This window comes from Anser brachyrhynchus (genome assembly GCF_964034855.1).
Source record: "Anser brachyrhynchus genome assembly, chromosome: 2".
Taxonomy (NCBI): Eukaryota; Metazoa; Chordata; class Aves; order Anseriformes; family Anatidae; genus Anser; species Anser brachyrhynchus.
Genome location: NC_137695.1, coordinates 96,529,569 through 96,552,277, shown reverse-complemented (window position 1 = coordinate 96,552,277; position 22,709 = coordinate 96,529,569). Strand labels below are relative to the sequence as shown.

Below are 22,709 nucleotides of genomic sequence, written 5' to 3'. Positions count from 1 at the left end.
CCATTTTTTTAAGCCAAACACTGTACAAAGAAAACTATAATAGTAAGGCAGTATATATATATATATATAAAATATGTATATACATATTTTGGATGTCACTTGATTAGGTTTCAATGTCTTGGGCAGGGAGGGCAATAAATGTAAATAAATCAAGAAATAAAAATGTAATGGATGGAATTCTCTAATCTACTATGATCTCATCTTTTTTCTTGAAAAATAGGTGTACTCGGACATATTCAGATCACTCTGTTGTACGTCTGCTGTTGCTTAGTTGCAACTTCCTGTGATTTCTATGGCAGTTATTCCAGGACATCATAATAAACTGCAATATTAAACACAGTCTGTACCCAGTGACTTAATTTGGTAATCCTTTCTTGGAGGGATGCTTCACAAGTGACAGGTTTGATCTGTAATGTGTTAATGTACATCTGCAAGGACAAACAGGCCTGGAACACTTTAGAAGCAGGAAATCACAGAACCACAGAATGGTTTGGGTTGGAAGGGACCTTAAAGCCCACCCAGTTCCAACCCCACTGCCATGGGCAGGGACACCTCCCACCAGACCAAGTTGCTCAAAGCCCCATCCAGCCTGGCCTTGAGCACCTCCAGGGATGGGGCATCCACAGCTTCTCTGGGCAGTCTGTTCCAGTGCCTCACCACCCTCTGAGTAAAGAATTTCTTCCTAATATCTCATTTAAACCTACCCTCTTTTAGTTTAAAGCCATTACCCTTTGTCCTATCCTTACACTCCCTAACAAAGAGTCCCTCCCCAGCTTTCCTGTAGGCCCCCTTTAGATACTGGAAGGCCGCTATAAGGTGTCCCTTGAGCCTTCTCTTCTCCAGGCTGAACAAACTCAACTCCCTCAGCCTGTCTTCATAGGACAGGTGCTCCAGCCCCTTGACTGTATTTGTGGCCCATGATTTCCAGTGTCCAAAATATGAAATACTGGGAAAAGGATACTTCACCAAAACATCTGAAATAGTTCTGAGAAGGAAAATGAGAAAAAGAGATGGTAAGCTATTAAGCAGTCTGCCAATTAAAAAAAAAAAAAAAAAAAAGGGATAATAGCCACAGGAATATGATTTCAGATATTCAATTTAGGTCTTTCCTAGCACACATGGCATTAATTTATATGCACAAGATATCCAGTTAATCTGGCCCACTGCTGGCACTTTGTATACCACTCGTGGATCTGGTAGTCTGGTAGACTCCAACCTCTTCCCCTCTTGCACCCCTTTCTTCTTCAATTGATGTAATTTATTTCTGTTGGCATAAAAAATGACTTTACAGAATGAAAACTTTCAATCCTAGTCAATCCTTTGTACCTATTTATGTACCCATTTTGGCCATCTGATGGTGTGCAGGCAGCCACAGTGATACCGAACCAAAAGGACATACAGTTCCCCCCTTTTTGATAGAGCAAAATTTGAAATGCTTTATGAGCAGATAGATCTAACCTTTGCTATGTTTAGTTAGACAGAAGGAAGTTTAGAAACTTTCTATTACCTTGCCAGCTTTGTCTGTAAGAAAATACAGACTTGTATCTCTAAGTGAGAGCAAGAGGACCCAGCCCTGGAGGATGTGTCATGCTGTGCATATGTCCTTGGATGTGTAACCAGCTAAGCTCAGCATGCATGCCTAAGTAGAAACAATAAGACAAGAAAGAATGAGATGGCTTGAGCATGCACAAGAACTGGGTTCAACCAGCGAACACAGTGTGGAAGACTATCGATGGCCACCAGAAGACCCCCAAAGACCACCAGCAGAAACAAATGCACATGCCCCAGGAACATTTGCATATTTTAATGAGTTATGGGAAATAATATGAATATGTCAATTATTCCTTGGAAATCTAACGAGTATGTATGTTTTGATTGCATATAACCTTTGCAGTTGAGCAACTCATTATGTACACTAGGTGGAGTGATCCCCTGTGCATCTGGCACTGCAGTTAAGTAATGCCTTCTTTATAATACTCCAAACTGAGTCTTGGAGAGTTTCTTTGACCAACTTTTATGGTATGAACAGCTCCTGGCCGTGACGTTAGGCGAGGAGCCAGGCAGTTATTTGAAACAAACGAATGAACACACAGAAACAAACCCAGAAAAGTTTTAACCTTTCACAACTCCGCAGTAATCCGCGGGCGTTTAATGAAAAGCGTAATAAAGGCTACAAGAAAGAGGAATAGTTTTTATTTTCAAGCGGTGCCCGGCTGAGGGGAGGGGGAGAGCGGAGGCCACCACAACATGGCGGCCCCCTGGCGGCGCGGGGTCGTTGCTATGGGAACTGCGTGCGGCCGCGCACGTGGCCGGCGGGGCAAGATGGCGGCGCCCGTGTCGGTGTGCCATGTCGCCTGCTGCGCCAACCGGGCGGGCGGCGGGGCCGTCTCCTGGGGGCGGCGGGGGCTGCTCGCCTTCGGCAGCTGCCGAGACGTCGTCCTCTACCAGCCGGCGGTGAGCGGCCGGGGCCGGGGGGAGGCGGTGTGTGGTCGGGCGGGTGGTAACAACAACACCGACAACGACACCGGCGCTATGGCGAGCTGATGCTCGGTGCTTTCTTCCCCCCCGCAGGCGAGGCGGACGGTCGCCGCCCTCCGCGGGCACACCGGCAGGGTGAACTGCGTGCGCTGGGTCCGCCGGCGGGACGGAGGTGAGTGGCCCAGGGTCTCCGGGAGCGGCTGCTTTGAGCTTCCTGTTGCCTGAAAATTAAACCTCTGCTCTTGAGGTGTCGTGTATAACGCAACTCGTATTGGTCACGCTTTATTTTAATGGAAACTTTGTTTACAATTCATGGGTGTGATGCTGTGCAAGCGGTAACCGATGTCACTGGTATGTGTTGTTGGCTTCTGTTACAAAGTTCACAAAACTAACGCGGATGCATATTTCTAGCAACTGAAACGGAGTTGGTTTCTGGTGGATCTGATAAACAGCTCATTCTTTGGGAATGGAGTGGGACAGGAGTGTGGAATGATCAGGTAAGTAGAGAGAGCATCCTTTTAAAACTTTTTTTCCCCCATCTTGTTTCTCATGTACCAAAAACTATCTGTGAAATGAAAGTATTTATTTTATCTGTACTTGCTATTCGTGCCTCTCATTGTACCATGACTGTTGAGTCCAATGTGTATTTACTCCAGATTGTTGTCTTGCCATGTTTTAATCTAAAACGTTTTTTATTCTTGTGTAGTTTATCTTTTAAAATCAGACTTAAGTAAGATACTAACTAACCAGTCATCATCTGATTTGTCTACCATGTCTAAAGGAACCTCTTTTGAGTCTTCAACTTTCTGATCTCATGTAACACTTTTCTTTAAATGGCCTTGAAATCCTGATACTATGAAGTTCATTTTTGGTATATATTTCCTTAGTTCTTCCTCATTTCTTTATATACATGTCTAGTGATTTCTGGTCAATCTACATAACAGTATAGTGTTTACATATAGGCAGTCTACAGGGATGGAATACAAGTTGGAGTAGGTGTTTAAAAGTACATGTGCAACAGTTGAGTTCTGTCAGAAAAATTGAGACAAGCGACTTACCTAACTTATTACTCATACTGTAGAAATAAATAAAAGGGAAAAGATGCCGTATGGCATAAGAATCTTCAGAATAAACTGAAATTTAGAAAGAAAAAGATGCTTTATATAATTATCTAGTTTTTAAAATATTGATTATTAGGCATTAGCTTGTGAATGGCTGTGTAGGTAATCCATTTTACAGGCTATCTCAAACTAGCGTAGACTGAGTTTTCAAATGTGCAAGAGCAGAAATGTACTAGGGAAAAGCGCACATACCATAATCATCAGGCTTGTTTGATGAAGGAATGTTCTTTGAAACAAAAAGTTCCTGTCCTGTTTTAAATCTTTGCATACTTATTTAAAATTACTTACGTATTTCTTTTTTAATTTTTTCCACTAACATGGTACACAGCCTCATAGCAGTCTTTGAAAAAGGATGTGACTAAACGTTTATACTTTAATGACGCTTCTATACTAGCTTATATACTTAAACAGGCAAAGTTCTGCATTGGACCAATTGGAAAATGGCAGTGGGGCTTACGAGGGCTTTGTTTTGTTTTCTTTTTTGAAAGAGATGTCAAGTGCATTTAGGACAAAATCTGGATAAATGCTAGGCATCTTTTAGCCAGAGAATTAAGATCTTGTTTTGTTGTTTGTATTTATGACAAACAGATTACAAAGTGAATCACCTGTATTCATTCACTGAGAAACTTAAGTTTAAGTTTAGAGGTTTTAGGTTTTGTGTCAGTATTTTAAAAGACAAAAAGGTGTTCTTGCAAATTAAAATATACTAAACAGAGCTGCTATAGTTGCCATTTATTCCATTGTGTTCTGCTCAATCTCCTTCACTAAGGTTCTCCAAACTTTTATGAGATGTTCCTTAGGGTTAGGGGCAAGAGAAGGAGAGAAAGGAAGGAAAACTACTCTTCCTAACCTCAGTACTGTTTCCAGCTTTCCTCAAGGAATTTGTATAGTGTACACAGGAGCATTTAATTCTGTTCAGCTTTGATTCAGTCCTGTCAAGTTAATGCTTACTACTGCTGTACCCCTTCTCTGCACTTTCTGGAATGTGCTTTAGATTAAGCGTAGTTTGACAGAAGCACCACTACCACAAACATACAACTTGTTTTCAGTACTAAGTGTTTTTTTCCCCTTTCCTTAAAATGTCTTTAAACTCCATTAACTTTTCTGAGAGAATTTTCAATTTTGTTAGTTTTTATGACTTTGTAAAACTTTCTGATGTGTTCAGCTTGTGAAAAGCATTATTCTCGAAGGTCATACTGAAGCTGTTTGTGCAGTGGATGCTGTCTACCAGTCAGATGAACCTGATTTAGATGTGTTAATAGCTTCTGCAGCGTCTGACTCTACTGTGAGAATCTGGTCTCGGCATGGTTCAGAAGGTAATTTTTTTTTGAATGTAGCAACAACATACTGGCTTAATAAAAATGATATATTTAATAGCTTTGGGTCAGATTTGTTCCTCAGAATATTTTATCTTTATTTCTTGTCAGTGATATGTTGGCTGAAATTACCAGTTTCTTTTTAATGTATTCAGAATCTGGTACTCTGAACCACTGTTTGTCCTTGGTAACTGGGAAGAAACTAGTTCTGGGTCTGCTTGTGTAAAGTGTGGGATAATAGATCTTGACCTTCTGTTGAGCTAGTCCCTTGTATGGACACATCGGAGAATTGCTCTTTGAAATACATAAGAAATAATTAGGACAGATAATCTAGGTTTAAAGTGTTATTCTAGTAGTTGATAGTTGAGTTGTACTGACTACATCTCTCATGCTACTTTTTGTTATCTGTTGTACTTGAGGATTTCCCCTTGCCCTACCTAAGTGAGATTAATAGATGTGAGTTGTCAGTCTTCACCTCCATGTTCTAGAAGGCATTTCTTATGCTCCCAGAGAAGTTGTCCTTTCCTTTCCATTTTTTTGTTTTAATTCTACTTCTGTAGGAAGGTTGTTCAGCCATCTTGCTTGTTACTCTGATCTTGATGTGTCACCAGTTTAATTACTTCTAGGGTCTCAAGGGTGTTAAGAGGAGGTCTGTTTTTTGCTTCTATCTCTGTCTGCTCTTGTAGCCAGTCCAGTTTTAGCTTTCTGTGTAGTGAATGCTGTTTGCCACAGGATGTAATTTGCAATACTCATTACTTCACCAGAGTGAAACTGTACAACTTTAATATTCAGTGAAGAATAGTGACTTATCTTCTAACTCAGCTAACTGTGGATGGATTGCCATGACCCCTTAAAAGATAACACTATTATTGAGGGTTATTTTCTCTCTAAAAATCAATGGATTCTGAAAAAATGTAGAAGTTTTGCAGCTCCTTAAAATAAAATTGAACGGGGAATTCTAACTGGATGATGTAGAAGGAGATGACAATGTAACAGTAATATGATGAACAAGTTCAACACTGTCTGTTCTCATTTTCAGCTAAATGCATTGAAATTCTGCAATTTGGAAATGGATTTGTTATGGATGTCTCCTTATCCTTCTTGCCTGGCAGCAGTGGTAAGTACAGCTGCATATCTTGAATATCAATGCAGGAAAAATAAAATCTAAGAAATCTTCCAACTGTGTAACAGGATTTTCATTTAACCAACTCCAGACCCTTGTGTCATATGTTTTGTTTTTTAGGGAATTAGCCTAAGTTGGTGGCTGTATTTAAATATTTCACGTGAACGTTTCATAGGAATTAGAAAACTACTGGCTGATTGTAGCATTTTGAAAATGCTGATCAAAGTTCTTTAGTTGAACTATAAGAGAGCACAAAAACGGGGTAACAGAGATAGAAGTGAATGGGATAGGCTGATACAGATGGTTTCACTCATTCCTTGTGGTGCTGCACCTTACATTTTTTGTTGTTTGGGTTGAAGGGCAAGATACGTAAAAAGAATCTGTAGGGCTGCATTAGAAATTACATGTTAATGAGCAGTGTTAAGCATGTATCCAGTCTTAAACATGAAAAAACGGTGCTGGACAAGTTTAACCTGACTTTTCAGTATGGCTTACAGAGTTTTCTGCTAATGTAAATGTTCAGAACTGAATCTCTTTTTTTTTTTTTCTCCTGATAGTGAAGCTGCGTTCATATCCTACCAGAGACATATTCTTCTGTTGGAAATCTGTAGAAGTCTTTTTTTTTTTTTTAAACTAAGTGTATCCTCTAGCAAAATGCAAGCCAAATACTTATGTTCAGTTAGGTTTGTGTTTAAATGTCATTAGAGCCCGTCATTTGGATGGAGGAGCGAAAGGCTCCTAAGAGGAAACACATTGAAACTTCTTACAGTTTCTGGAGTTCCATCTACTTGCTGCATGTGTTCCACACTGATGTGTTTTCAGATTGCATGCCTCCAAGGCAGTTACAGAAGCTTATTTTATTCTTTGGCTTGAGATAATTCTGGGAGATACGAAAGCTGTTTCAAGATGTGTTGTCCCATTTGGAAATACTTATCAGGCATGCTCTGGAAGCAGATATATCAAAAACAGTGTCTACACTGGTGGTGTGTACACTTCAAACCTCTCTCTCTTATTTTTCTTGTAAATATGCTAGTAAGTGTTTGCTGAGATGATGTTAAAAGGCTTAGGTTAAATCATACTAACTCTAGTGTGAATTTTCCTTAGAAGTGAGGTGTCTGTGGTACCAGTTTAATGAGGATAAAATTCATACTGTGAAGTATTAGATTATTTCTTCACTTACTGTACTGAATCTTCTTGAAATGGTGGAATAGCAAACACTTTGCTTCACTGTGGAAAATCTACTGGAGTCCCCAAAGCCCAGTTTTGCCTAAAGTTGCGTTCAAAGCAGGGCAATCCTTTATTATGGCCTCTTTCCCATCCTGACTTAAATTAGTTATCCAAATAGCACAATGCTCATAACCTGAAAAAGAGTACTTTACTTTTCTGAAGAGATGGAACTAGTTTTAAATCACAAACTCTTAACTTACTTTCTATAAGGAAAATTAACAAAACATTAAACAAAACAAAAAGCCTCTGTATTTCTTTTGAATACCAGTTTCAGTACAAATGATTTGCGTTGCTAAGATTGTCCAGAAACAGTTTAAATTTTGAACTGTAAATATATATTTAGAAATATTTCCCCAGAAAAGAAACTTTTAATAGAGCATAATTGTATTCTGTACTTTACCGCCTCCCCCAAAAAGTCTGTGCAATTGAACTGGTTCAAAGGATTGTTATGTATGATTATGTATGAAATTAAATAAAATAGCTTAAAACATTAAAAATCTAATTGCTGATCATTTAGTCAAACATTAATATATAGTGGCAATTCAGAAGTTTAATGAGTTTCAGGAAAAAATGATGTATGATAACTTTTGGAGTTGCTCTGAAATCTTTATGAAAGCTATGCTGACACCTGTATTAAGTTTTAGAGAAGCTTTCATGTTGAGGGCAACCTGCAGCTCTGAAGTCACGAATTAAACAAAGAATTAATTTTCTGAAAGTCAGAGGCTACACTCCTGATCTAGAAGCGTTTACAGGAAACTGATTTCACCAATCAAAGAAATTTAAAGCTCACATTGAAAATTGATTCATATGTAATGGATGCTTTAACTTTCAGAAGACATTGAAGTTCATGATGCCTAGTATTTTAACTGACTGTTGCTGAAATATATTTAAAATAAAATGTTGAGAACCATTCATCTCTTCAGAATTGAATTGCAACCGGTGAAAAAGAGAGCAAACTTGAAAAAGCATTGCAAATCGTCTTGTCTCCACTACAATTGGACCTCAGTTTCCAACTATTATTTTTTCATTTTCTTTTGCAGGACGTCATTTCATTCAATGCAAATTACATTACTGTAGAGCATTTTTGCGAAAAATGTATAATAGGCCATTTTTGCCAGTTATATACTACTTGATAAGTCTTGATAGAACTTTCTGAACGAGTACATTTGCATTTGTCTGATACAGCGACTAGATCACAATTCTCGTTTTTTTTTACTCAAACTTTTATTCAGTAAGTATGTAATTACTTTAATGGCCAATAAAATGTATTCCTCAGGAAAGCAGGATACAGGCTTCAAGAACATGTATTGTGTTATGTGGAAAGAAAACTCACTGTTGCTGAATTTCTGTGGACCTGAAACCAGGTCTTCTTTCAGAACAGTTTATTACCTCTAGTTCAATGTTTTCAACCTTGTGTAAAGGCAAGGGCTCCATAGCCTTTGTGTGAACAGGGAGCTGTGTTTACTTATATGCCAAAATAACTTTTGAGTTTTGTGTTCCTGAAATACTAGTTTATTTTAAAAAATATAAGGTGTGTGTCTGAGAAAACAGTTTTTAAAAAGTGATATCATGCCTTCCTATAAATTTATATTATTGTATTTGTTTTTTATCTATGTAGTTTTTCATATCCTAGAACATCAGATTTTGTAACTTCAGTAATGGACTTTTTTTTTTCCATTTCAGTACCAATACTGGCTTGTGGTGGTGATGACTGCAAAATACATTTGTTTATACAGCAGAATAGTCAGGTAATCATAGCTTTCGTGTCTTGCTCAGAACGTTACACAGTTCTGCTTCTTTTCTTTTCGTATGTGCTGCTGATTTTTTTGAAGTTCTTTAATAGCTACTGTCTCCAGATAATCATCGCACCATACCCCTGTTCAAATAGTTCATTCATTTCCTTGATAATGCTGAAATGCTTGTACAGAATGCTGAAGTGTATTCTGTTCGTAAAAGTGTTATTTTTCCTTATTTTTTCCCTACTTGAAGATACCCTGTGTTTCTATCCCCACTGACATGGAATAACTATGACTCTGTCTTTATTCAGTATCCATGCACTGAGTGTTTCACATGGAAATGTTATTTTCAGTCTATAAATTGTTACAGAAAAACTGGTATGATTTTTATTTATTGAACTGTATTTTTGTTAACTACGCCGTTTGTGCTGAATGCTTCTGAATGTCCAAACAAATACTTGAAATAGTATCTGATCTTCTATAGCCATACACATTTTTCATGTATTATTTGGAAGCTGACAATCTTTAGTTTTTCATACAGTTAAATGTTCCTGTGGTGCACTACAAAGAAGTTCTGCTCTCTCTTGCAGCTGTTCTTTTGTTAGACTCTAAGGAAGGTGTTGCATGACTTGTCTTCCAAAACAGAAGTCAATGTCTCTTATCAGTCCCTTTAAAAAACAAACGAACAGGGATTCCACCCTTCCCCTCAACAATGCACAAATGAGCTTACCAACCAAAAACCCCTACTGAACTAACATGTGTAGGAACCAATTATTTTTCTGAGTTTTCTGAGATTTTGAAAAATAGGTGTTCCTTTTTGCTTGTTGAGACAAATGAATGCCTCTTACAGATTATTTTGCTTGTTCAGGCTGTTATGTACATAATAAGACGTTTTTTGTTGATTAAAAAAAAATGCCTCATCCTATTATCTCCTATGTCAGCGATATCTCGACCGCTAAGCAGAAAGGGAGGGTTGGTTTCTTAGCTTTATTTTTTCCTATGAAGGAAAAAAGGAAGCTCATGAGTTAAATCATTTTAATGACATTCTCTAAGAGCTAGCAGTGGCAGAATCCCTCTCATGATTCGTAGTGTGCAGTGGTGCTGAAGAAAGACTTCTATCTCTGCCAATGTGCAGCTGATTTTCCAGATTCAAAATCTGGAACTTGTTTACTTCTGTGGTCCAGACCAAACTTTCAGTTTGGTTCTCCTGTTTAGTCAGGTTCTATCAGATCTGTTGACACCTTTTGTGGCTTCTGTAGCTCTACTTTTAGAGGTATTTGAAGAAATTAACATTGTCCTGCCACTTCTCAGTAAAACATGATGTAGGAGAGTGACTAGAACCAGAACTTTTGCCTTCTTCCCTCTGTGGTAAGGTTCCATAGCTCTGTCCTGTTAACTCTTGGAAATCTCTTCCTTTAGTTCATGATCAAAGACTGTAGGAATGCAAAGGTACAATGTGAGTTTGTGGGAAATACAATGCTGTCTGAATTTCATTAGTTATACTTAGAGGAAGGATGAGGTATTTTCGGGTTTCTTTCACTAACTGATTCAGGCTGCCTTTTGGGTAATCTCATGAATCTTACAGATGAAATATATTTATTCATAAAAATGGTTTTGAAATTCAGAGGGCAAACTTCACATCCGTAAAGATAATTTATTTGAAGATCCCTTAAAGCATTTAGTAGAGAGAAAAATTGTTTCTCTCTTTACTTTTCTGCATTCTTGAAAGAGGGTATTGATTTATAAAAGCACTCAGGGAAAAATCTTCAAAAACCATTCCGTCTTCCTGCTAGAGATATTATGGCCCTGTGAAAGGGAAGCAAAGCAAACCAGACTGTCAAAATATAGCTTTAAAACAACATCTGTATGTTGAGCTTGGCTTATGTAAGAAGATTTTGCTGCGTATGTTTGAGTATGTCTTCCCTGAAATAATTCAGTCTAGTTGAAAAGTGAAGTAAGAGAGTCAGGAAAATTTGGGCTTTTTCTGATTCCACAAAGATTGTTAGCTGTATGGAGGAGGGAGCTCACATCTAGTGCCTGGCAGAGAAAAGCAGTAAGACTTGGACCTCTGCTACCTATTGTCCTGTCACTGGACACCACTGAAAAGAGCCTCTCTCCATCCTCTCTGCACCTTCCTTTCAGATACTTGTATATATTGATGAAATTCCCACAAGTTTCCTTTTTGACTGAACAGATGTCTCAGACTTTCTTTATAGGAGAGGTGCTCCAGTCCCTTTGTCATTTTTGTGACCATTGGACTCTCTCCAGTAGCTCCATGTCTCTGTTGTACTGAGGAGCCCAGAACTGGTCACAGTACTCTACATGTGGCCTTACCAGCTCTGAGTAGAAGGGATGGATCACTTCCTTCAACCTGCTGGCTATACTTTTTGCCTAATACAGCCCAGAATGCCGTTAGCCTTCTTAGCAGCAAGGGCAAACTGCTGAATCACATTCAACTTGGCATCCACCAGGGCCCCCATCTCCTTCTTTCAAGCTGGGTGGCCCTGAGCTTGTGCTGATACCTGGAGTTGTTCCTCCCCAGGTGCGAGACTTTACACTTCCCCTTGTTGAACTTCATGAGGTACATGTCAGCCCTGTTTTCCAGTCTGTAAAATGGTAGTATTACAAATGTTACAAATGAAAACATACTACTAATGAAATTTCTCAAAAGAGAACCTGGACTGTGTGTGTTCCTGTGTTCATACAGAGGTTTCCATCTGCAGATACAGTTCTTCATGTATAACACCCTTTGAAACTTAGTAATAAATTTAAGAAGCACAGGGAATATTTCTAGTCTCATAAGTTGTAATTCTTAACAGTATCATATTAAAAAATAATTATGGAAATAAATTAAGGTACATCTAGCCTTTTATGCTTGATTTTTACCTGTATTCATTCTTCACATCTACAGTAGCATCTGCTTTGTCTAATACAAATTATTTACCGTGTTGTATTTGAATTATGTTATTCTTTGCATACCACTGTCAGCATGAAAAAGCTAAAATAAAATACATTCAGCTCCTTAAATTCTTATGCTTTCCTGCTCATATGTAGGAAGTGCCATAACGTAACATGTTTACACAATCGTGACAAAACCAGAAAGGCCTATTTAGAACCTATCATTACATTACAATCTTTTGTAACAGGTTATTTTTCCAATTTCAAATAATAAAAGCTGTAAATATAGAAGACCTCAAAATCCAAAGCTAATTGACCCTATGTGCATGGTAACTAAGTCTATTTCTATGATCTAACAGGAAGTTTTATTCAGTTTCAGAAAACATTAATCCTCCCTGGCCATGAAGATTGGATAAGAGGCATTGAATGGGCAGTGTGTGGTCAGTATGAAAGATAAATAAAGTGGAATACTGGTTTAACAACATTACTGATATTTTACCACTCCAGCAGATGTTTTTGATGCACTGTAGCTTCTAAGCTCTTGTGATTGAGCATTTATTTTTTTTTGAGTTGGTGATATAAATATTAAAAATCAAGGTAGAACTTTGTGACTTCTTAAAAACAGGAATTGTTGAACCTATACTGCAACCATTTTTCAGTTCTCAAAATTACCACTACAGTAAGATTGAAACAGAAACACTCGTGTTTGCATTCCTCATTTTATTTTGCTTGCTTCAAATGCATTTACATAACTGCTGCCTAATGCAAACAAATAGGATTTTTAGCAACTTGTCTTTCTCAGTATGGCACGTGTCTATATCTGAATGAGGAATACTTTGCTGCTTCTTCAAAGGGGTAAAAATAGAGTGAAAGTATTTTTCTTCTTCCCCCCCATGCATGTTTTTTTTTTTTGTAGGAATAGGAGATTAAGAAGAGAACCTATTCAGACATTAACTAATCAAATATTTATTGCAATGGCAAAAATAAAATAGAGAGCATTAGAGGATGTTACAGTCCCAAAGAAAGAAATGGATTAAAATTCTTATCAGTATTAGGTTACTCGTTGTGGATGTTGGAATTGGGAGAGCGAAGGCCATAAGTAACAGGGAAGCTCATGTATAGTGTTACCATGAGACATCTTTCTATCTAATAGGCAGAGAAATGTCTATAGTCAGTATATTCTAAACAAGTGTAGAGTTTGAAATGGTAGAATAAGTTGATGTTGAAATAAAATAGAAGTATTTATAATACGTGTAAAATGGGGAAAATGAGGATAATGCTGTAGTGAAAGTTTGGAAAGATAGTAGTTTAGTCATGGCGTTGGTTGCAATGAAAATACGGGTCTTTAATTATTATCATGTTTTTAACCAAATAGATGAAGACCTATTCTTAGCAAGCTGTGCTCAGGATTGTTTGATAAGAATTTGGAAAGTGTGTATGAAATCGAAGGAATCTTCAGAAACTGAAGATTATTCCATAAGACTAAAAGAGAATGTTTTTACTGTTAAAGGTAGGTATCAGCTGTAAAATTCTCATATATGGCTTCTTGTGTATCTGTTAGTGGTTTCAGGGGGGCTTTCAAGCTGGTTACCATATAATTTGTTTTGTTTCTTGTTTTAAAAGAATCAGAGACCAGTTTGACTGTATTATTTTGTTCAGCTGTTAGAAAAAATAGAGTTACTGTTGTAAAGCAATGATTGTGTAAAGTTAACAATGTGTTACAAAAATGGTAAAGCAGTGAGAGAGCTTAATATCAACCTGTACTGTTACACATATTCCAAATGCAGTACGCAGCCAGGAGATATATTTGTCTATGGGAGGTATGCTGTTAGGCAGCTCTCCTCCAGTTTAATAACATACTTCTTGCTTTCTTTTAAATTCAACGCATTAAGAGGTACCACTGTTACTTAAACCTTTGGAAAGGATTGGAGGCAACAGATAAGTATGTGCAGACTTACTTTGTGGTTATTTAACATACTATATGAGCACTGTAATGTCAGGGCGTCGCAATTTTGACATAGTGAGGTAAGTTACTAGACAACTTAGGTAATATAATGAGATTTGTATGATGCGTGTAATAAGTGCTCATGTTACTTTCTCCAAATTCTAATGGATCATTGTTTTTACAGTTGTTTGGAGATGTAAATATGTCTAAGAATATGGGCAGAGATGATGTCAGAGAGTTTACTTCAAAATTCCTTGAGAGCTCTACAGGAGTTCTGTGATACCACTTTGAGGCAATAGGTGACCTGTTGGTGTCAACATGGTATGCAGGGCTTGCAGCAAAGTACGTTTTCAAGGACCTGTTCAATGTCAATAGGCTATTGAAATACTGATAGATGATGAAAGTAGTTGCTTTCATCACTGAAGATATCAGAAACGGTCTGTTTTTTCTTGGCTTTTAGAAAGAAATGTGCTTTTCTCTGATTTCTGGTAGATACTGGTACAACATATGCAGTTACTTTGGAGTCTGTGTTGGCTGGTCACGAAAACTGGGTGTATGCAGTCCACTGGCAACCTTCCTTTTCCAAAGGTAAACCGATGCTAACCACCGTAGCAGTTATATTAAACATTGTACGCATGACTAAAGTCATGTGTCTTTTCCTTGCGTTTGCATGTTCACTTGTCACTGTGGACTATGAAAATGTTTAAATTCTGCAAATAACATTTTATAAGTAAGTGGATTATTTTGGCTGAACGTGCCAGTAGCACATCTGCTGTTCATGCTGCACAGGCTCAGTCTGTTGCAAGGTGCTGTATTCTGCTTGCTTCATTGTAATTGATTTATTACAGGATAAAAAAAATAAATCAATTTATAACTATGAATTAATAGCTGCAATATGTTCTCGTGATATATGTATTTGAAATGTATGCTTTTTGGAAGGTCATTATTAACTCAAGAGCACTCCTTTTTCTTGGACTACAAAGGAACAAATAGCAACATTCGGAAGATTAATCTCCAGTCTTCCATGCATTAATTTAACATGCCAGGAATTCCTTGAGTATCAGTTTTCTCTAGCTAGCGTGTAGCTTTAAGGCATTAACACAGAATCTTATTGAAAAATTATTTAGTTACTTTAATTTTGCATCTTGATCTAGTCTTTATTTTTCTTTTTAAATCCTTAAATTCTGACAGCCTTGTTTGCAGTACTGATTTGCTGGTGCATGTCTGCCTGGTGTGAAAGGGATTGAAATTCTTGACTTGATACGCTTGCATCATCAAAAGGCCCCTGTGTATTGTTATTGGCAAAGCTGCCTCTTTTTTTTTTTTTTTGAGATGTCTTAGTTGCTGGTGGCAGGTGGCTTAACCAGTACAAAGCACAGCTTTGACAGTATGTATACAGCACTTGAACAGTAGAGTGCAATTAGGATGGTTAAATATCTGTAGTGAAAGACATGGCACTTGCTTTAGAAATGCTGCCTTAGTCTGTTTTCCCTACCCCACCTTTTTTTTTTTTTTTTTGTGGGAGGGGACAGCGGGGACACCAGTCAATACAATACAATATCAGTCAAGACAATACAAGGTTTTGCCTCGTAAGTCAAGGTTTAGGCAAAATACAGGCGTGCAAATCTTGCATTGCAATCCAAAAACCTTTGTCATTTTAGGCGATGAAGCTTTCCAGGTATCTTACACTGCACTTGTATGTACATACAGCTGCTTGTGTTCTGTGGTCCTACCCAACCTTGCATTCCCCAAAATAGATTTTCTTGTTCAATAGAGGCAGGCTGAGTGGAGAGACAGATCCAGGGCATTGCTTACGACTTCTCAATGCAGCAGCTAGGAGATCTGGTGCTGACAATAGATACTGCCTCAGGAGATGCCCACCAACGTCTCTGTTCTGAAGGGCTCCTCAACAGTTGTCCTAGGTGTTTCCCCAATGCATGGTGAACCACCTAGCTCCCTGGGGAGCTTCACTGACTTCTGGGAGCTGTCCTTACTGCTGTATTTATTGCAAGGTGCTATAGTCAACTGAAATCCGTTAGTGAATCTAACACTGAATTTGAAAAAAACAGTGAATATTGGCATAGAGATTGTTTTAAACTGGAAATCTCCTGGTAAGAACTTATGTGAAGAAAAGAACCGAGGACTTCTATGTGGTCTCTCTGTGAAGCTCTAGCTTTTCTTCTGAATAAGTTTTTTCAATATCTGTTGATGATGGAGTGAATAAACAGTAGAATATGGTTGTTCTCATGTATGTATTTTACACTTCATTTGGGAGATTATGGTTTTAAAAAATGCAATACCTTCTAATGAAGGCCTATAAAGAGTGGCATTTAAGTGCTGCATTGCACGTCCCCACTACTGAACTAATTTCTTAGCTTGTTTGCATTTCAGTATGAGCAAATTCTTTTAGAAAGCATTCTCATGGTGTAGGGTAATCTTTTTCCTTGTACTGTAGGTGGCAGCATACAACAACCAATGAGGATATTGTCTGCTTCAATGGACAAAACTGTGATCCTTTGGGAACCTGATAAGGAATCTGGAGTTTGGCTAGAACAGGCAAGTGCCAGTCTTCCTCACAATATATAGTGTATTAAAAGTGGCTTTTCAGCGTTGTATGTATACAGGAAGAAACATAAACTCTGTACAGTGCTGGGAGAGAAGGCAACAACTTTTTTTTTGAGGAATACTCATTCTGACACTGTGTTGCAAGTAAAACTATGTTTATCAAAAATGATGTGGTGCAGTATAATTTTTATCACTTGCTTATTACAACAGTGGGGAGTTTCTGACAACAGTTTGCGCTCAACTGTCATTCACAGAATAGGAAGTCAGGTGCTATATGGTAACGCACACTGTGTACTCAGACAGAAGAGGAAGAAATCACCCTGAAATATTTATAGGTAATCCTTGTGGGAACATGCATGGAAGCAGTTTCTCCAGAGCAGCTGACACAGAATTCACAATCCGTGTTTTATTCACAGTAACTTGTTCATGGGTTGTGACATGAGGTTTTTCTTCCATTTGAGCTGGGTGCTCGTGTTTCACTGTATTATTTTGAATGCTGTTCTAATGTGGATCATCTTAAATAAACAAGTAGTACAACCAGATTGATTTAATGCTTTGGTAGATGCCTTTGGAAAAGCAGATTAACTAAAAACATATAGCAGTGTTTCAGCTGAGTTTGTTTGTGTTGGATTATGCCAACCATTGTTTATGACTTCCGGTCACAAAGAAAGTTTTAATACTCTCTCGAGGGAAAGAAGAGAATTAGAGGAGTGGATGTATTTTTTCCCCTGTTCCATTGAAAAGTCCATGTGCCTTTCTACTTGAAGTATAAGTTAGTTCATAATAGAGTGATTATACAGAGACTCTATTTGTTGTCTGTGTTTGTGCCTAAATTTACAAGCTTCTAAAAAGCAGTTGTGCTGTAAAGCTTGTGAGTCGTTACTTTCTTTTTAGATTCCATTTGCATTGATTAGACCTCAGACTGAGCAAGATCCCCCTCCTGAGATGTTTATGAAGGGAGACCGCGTGCAGCAGTGGCATGCAGCTTTAATTCCCATGATATTTTAGTGCTCAACTTTACAGTTACACAAAATACGCTTGAAGAATATTGTATAATGTAAACTCTTGCCTATAACTAAATTTGCATCTCAAGAGATTAGGATGAGTTTATATGAACAGAAGGCAATTTTCATGGATATCTCACTTCTGTTCATTAATTCAGGTGCGGGTAGGTGAAGTGGGGGGCAATACCCTTGGATTTTTTGACTGCCAGTTTAGTCCAGATGGTTCAATGATCATTGCTCATGCTTTTCATGGAGCATTTCACCTTTGGAAACAGTCTTCAGTTAATAAGGTACGTTATTTATTTATTATTATGAATGCTTAAAAAATTACATTTGTCACTTCAGTTGAGTTGTATTGTTAACAGAAAATATCAAATGTAACAGTGCAGCTTAAAATTAACAATAGAAAAGTGCACCCTCTGAATACAGCATTCTGCAGGAGCCTCACTCCTGCATAGAAGGGAAGTCGGAATTACCCAAACTGTAAATCTTATGCCTTCTTGCAGCAACCACTAAGTTGGTGGAGTAAACTGAGTACATCCGTAGTTTTGCTTTGCTAATAGCATCTAAACCAATAACACTAATTTATTCTAAATTGGAGCAATGAATCGGCATATGTGTCCTTGTAGGCACTCTGAGTTCTATTACAACTGTTTGCTGTTTTCATTCGTCCTGTTTATTTCTTTCCCAATAAGGTCTTTGTTACTTCTTTTGGTTAGAATATGCTAATCAGTCAACTGAAAACTTTTTGCTTCTTTGGTGACTCTAATTTTTATAGAAAGTATGGACTCCAGATGTTGTGATTTCAGGACATTTTAACAGTGCAGAGGATGTAAAGTGGGATCCAGAAGGAGAATTTATCATCAGTGTTGGATCTGATCAAACTACTAGACTATTTGCTCCATGGAGGAGAGAACATGAGACAGAGGTATGGTCTTCAAAGACTTCATGGGGTTGTTATAGAAGTCTTGCCTGTCCTGAGTTTGGAGCAAGTATAACTCCTACCTCAAATTTCCCTAAACCACGATCTCTTCAAAACTGCTTGTGTAAATGTTTGGTTTGGTCATTCAGTATGTGTTTTCACTTTAAAAATACTAGTGGCAAGTTTTAGTTTCAAATGACTTGACTGCTGTTTAATTCTGAGTTCACCTCTGGGTTACCTTCAGTTAGTGTTCTTGTAGGCTCTTAAAAACCAGCCTCTGCAATAAGGCAGGAGGAGGAATACCTGCCTGATTCTAGTAACCATTTATTGCCCTCACTTAACATTTGGTTTAGCACTGTGGCAGGGAATTATAAAGATACTTCTTTTTTCTCCCCCTACCCACATGCTTAATCTAACCAGACCTCTCACTGTATTTTTTTTACAGTATTTTGTTTATGAATGTGACTGTTTTATCAGAATTATTACCTGCCACTGAACTGCATTTGGCACTTATGTATGCAACTTTTCAGGAACAGCTATTCCTAAACAACTTTGTTACAAAAGAAGTCTGAAGTTTGATGTGGGAAACCGTGTCTGGGAATGCAGAACTTTCTGTTTCTGGTTGGTCATGCATTTTGGTAGTCTACAAGTACGTTTATTTTTTTTTTTTCTGGCAAGATTGTACTAATGTTCCATTTAGGCAACTGCCAGAAACTAGAGTGGTTGAAGTCACTGTGCAAGCTGTGCTATTAGCTGGGGAAGGTAAAGGGTAGCTATTAAAACTGTCTTAGCAAAGCTTCTGTAGTGTAGACCAGCACAGGGTGTCTTATGTTTCAGGGAAGAGTGAATTTGGCACCAGTTCCTTGATTTACTTCCAGGCCACACATAAGTGGTAGCAATCCCAGCTCAAGTTCTAAGCTTTGCATTGTGTTTGTAGGAAGGGCATCTTAATTTCCTTCCCTGCCTCTTCCCCTAATCTCCAAGCTGGAGGGTGCAACACCTCTGTGGAAAAGATAGTATGTTGGATTTGACATACGGAAGCCAAGTCTAGGACTAGCACGTTATGTAAGTTGGCAGCGTTCAAAAGAGTTACTGATAGCACATCCTCTGTGACCTACTAAAGTACCACTTTTCATTATGTGTACTGTTTGATAAATTTTTATCGGGAAGAACTGAGGTTTATATGATTTACTTGTGCAGCTGTTCCTGCTGTCCCTGATTTTTTAAAATTAATCAACTAATGTAGCAGAGTGATGGTAGTCTTCATACCTAAGTGGTCTGAATTATTTTACTTCCCCTTCCTGTTCTGACAAAGAGCAGCCTTCTGGCTGGATGAACCACGTGAAAAGCCAGGTAGTGCCAACACTTTGTGTCATAGGGTCTGGGAAAAAAATGTAGTATCCTGTAGGTGGAGTGAGGTGAAGGGTTGAGGTAGAAATGGGTCATTTGAAGGGGAGTGGAGATGACGTAAGCTTTTAAAATGCCTGCCTTTCTTTACCATACAGAGTTTAGCATTTGAAAAATTGCAATAGGTAACACCTGATGTTTGTCTTAAGATACAATGGTTCAGATATCTATGAGAAGTTAGTAATAAAGCTCAGTATTCAGGATTTTTTTTTTTAAGAGTGCTTAGAGTTAAATGAGAATTACCCCTTCTTAAAATTCCAGTTCTCATACTGTACTGGGTTCACATACCAGAAATAAGGCATAACAGCTAGCTTCAATTTGTCATGAAAACTTGTACCAGGGTTGTTCTGGATGAAGTTTATTGTACAACTTAGGCAACCCTCCCTTGGTTTTCGTGTCTTTTTTCTTTTTTTTTTTTTCCTGTTTGTTTCATTCCTATTGTGTTCTGTGTTCTAAAGTATGTGAAGATGCATGTAATGAAGGGGAAGAAGGGTTATTGTACTCTTATTTTTTTAATCAAATCACGCTCTTGTGAAAAATGAGGTTTTTGTAGGTTTTCTCAAATACTCCATTCATGTGGCATGGAAGTTTAAAAATGAAACTCAAATGAATTTTTAGTGTGGTATAGGCAGTTTAGTGTAAACATAATGCCTTTTCTTATGTTTGTATATTTAGTATAATGTAAATTCTGTATTTATTGCAGTTTTTCAAACTTTAATTCTGAAGTAATATAAAGTAATTCAATTTAAATAACAACTAGCAGAACTAGAATTAACTCAGAAATGCACGCTGTATTGTTCCAACTGAAATACCGCATATAAGTAGCAGCAAGTAACACTTCGTAAAAATCTTTTCATGAAGAATCATTTTTTTCATGTGTAGAATAAACTATTTACATCATTTTTTTTCTAAAAATCTAATACTCTTGCTTGGTTTTCAGTAAGAAAGGTAAGCAAATGCCTTGGAGCACCTGGGCACGGACACCATTTACTAATTATAAGAATTGTTTAATGGAAGAATGAGATTTAACTGATGTATGTGTGCATACATCAGTAGAAAGTTGTTATTAACTTTACTTGCTGATTTTATCAACGTAAAGAGAAGTATTAGTACTTTTTGCAACTCAATCTTGCTGCTTCTCTGCTTAAGAATTGTACTTTAACTGCATTTTTGTTTGTTTAGGTAACCTGGCATGAAATTGCAAGGCCTCAAGTACATGGGTATGACATGCGTTGTCTGGCAATGATTGGCCGGTTCCAGTTCGTATCAGGAGCAGATGAAAAAGTGCTTCGAGTTTTTCGTGCTCCCAAGAATTTTATAGAAAATTTCAGTAATATCACTGGTATTCCAATGGAGAAGCTGTACTCCCAGGTAAGTGTTTTACAGCAATACAAAATGAAGGCAAGCCTCTTCCATGTAGATAAAAATCAATGCTTTAGAAAATATCAGATTGCACTAAATTCCATAAAAATGCTTTTAATGGTTCTGAAACTTAACTTTATTTCTCTTTTCCCTTCTATTGGCTTCCTTGTATGTTATTTCAAATGTATTTTTATGGTGCTGTCTTATAAAACAGGTTGTCTTTGAAACAAAGCAAGGCCTGATGTCTAAAGATTGTAAAGACCATTGGTAATTTAAAAAAAAAAAAAATCAGCCCAAGTAGACTACTGTATGCAACTGGTGATTTGAAAACAAATAATAAAGCCTGGAAATGTACTTCTTCTTAATTTAAGGGTGTAGTAGACTTGTCTAGATGTAATTATTATTGTGTGGTTATGTGTTGTTGTTTTTTATTTCCAAGCATCTGATTAAAAAAAGCATAAAGCTTTCAGCACTGTTTTTTGTTGCTATATATATAAATATTTATAAATATGTACTTGTTCATGCTTTATTTCCTCTTGGCTGTGGAAATTTTCTTGTGAGTCCTTTAGATTTCAGTTCTTAGGCCTATAGCTGTTTGTAGATAAATATGCTTTCCTACTTTGTGGAAAGATAAGACTGCAGCATTGCCATCCTTTGTTTGCTACCCATTCACTTTAAGGTCTAATTTTGGTTTTCTCTGAGTTTTGTAGAGCAACCCTCATTCAGGGTAGCTACCCCTGTACAATGCCTTGTGTGCTCTTTGCAATTCTGTCTCAAAAGCAAATGTTTTCTGTGTAGCTGCTTGTTGGTGGATTAGCCCTTCCATTTCATTTAACAATTGAAATATCTGGGAAAGAAATCTCTTCATTTCTGATAGCAAGAAGTTACATAAGTAGCTATTTATTGCTTTAATTCCGTAAGTCTTTGTAAGCATTTGTGTTAATGACGTGCAAATAACATTGTTCTATTATAATGCTGGCAGCTGTCATTATTTTGCTTCTATGTAGACTTTCCTTATCAGCTCTTCCTCTGACTGCTATTTTTTGATCCATGATATCACAAAGTATTTCACATGGACTTCGTTTAAAGAGGAAGGCTTTACAAGCTCTAATGATATAGATACTCTTAAATACAGGCACCAAGCCAGTCTGAATTTAAGAAGCGATTGGACTGTGCACTTAGTCACATGGTCTAAACTTTTGGGCAGACCTGTGCGGTGCCAGGAGTTGGACTTGATGATCCTTATGGGTCCCTTCCAACTCGGGATATTCTATGATTCTATAGCTTTATTGAAATAATTTTATGTGAATGCTTTTTTTTGTTAGTGCGTAAGCTTTTTCTTAATTTAGCTCATGTGCATTCTCCCCCCAAAATTTACTTAAAACCAAAAAAGCCAAGTTTATATTCAAAAGGAGATGAATGGGATTTTATTCAGCTTAAATCCATGGACTGGCATTATACCTTGGGTTGTTATGAAGAAGCACTTTTGTTTTAGAAGCCTCAGACTGGTATGTTAGTATCACACATTGTCTCATCAAATTATGAACATTTAAATTAATAACATTGTTTTTCCTAATCTGACACTTAAATTATAAAAGCAGTTAT

General features: G+C 37.4%; 1 protein-coding gene across 1 annotated transcript in view; it reads left to right on the top strand.

Annotated features, from left to right (window-relative positions):
* Positions 1 to 2,232: 2,232 nt before the first annotated feature.
* ELP2 (elongator acetyltransferase complex subunit 2) overlaps positions 2,233 to 22,709 on the top strand; it is a 35,411-nt gene continuing 14,934 nt past the window's right edge. The window contains exons 1-13 of the mRNA XM_080580427.1: positions 2,233 to 2,454; positions 2,572 to 2,650; positions 2,890 to 2,975; positions 4,765 to 4,915; positions 5,955 to 6,032; positions 8,949 to 9,013; positions 12,273 to 12,339; positions 13,275 to 13,409; positions 14,337 to 14,432; positions 16,300 to 16,400; positions 17,572 to 17,703; positions 18,192 to 18,341; positions 20,925 to 21,113. Coding sequence (XP_080436553.1) covers positions 2,248 to 2,454; positions 2,572 to 2,650; positions 2,890 to 2,975; positions 4,765 to 4,915; positions 5,955 to 6,032; positions 8,949 to 9,013; positions 12,273 to 12,339; positions 13,275 to 13,409; positions 14,337 to 14,432; positions 16,300 to 16,400; positions 17,572 to 17,703; positions 18,192 to 18,341; positions 20,925 to 21,113 — 1,536 coding nt within the window. The 5' untranslated portion in view covers positions 2,233 to 2,247. The remainder of the gene's footprint in view (positions 2,455 to 2,571; positions 2,651 to 2,889; positions 2,976 to 4,764; positions 4,916 to 5,954; positions 6,033 to 8,948; positions 9,014 to 12,272; positions 12,340 to 13,274; positions 13,410 to 14,336; positions 14,433 to 16,299; positions 16,401 to 17,571; positions 17,704 to 18,191; positions 18,342 to 20,924; positions 21,114 to 22,709) is intronic.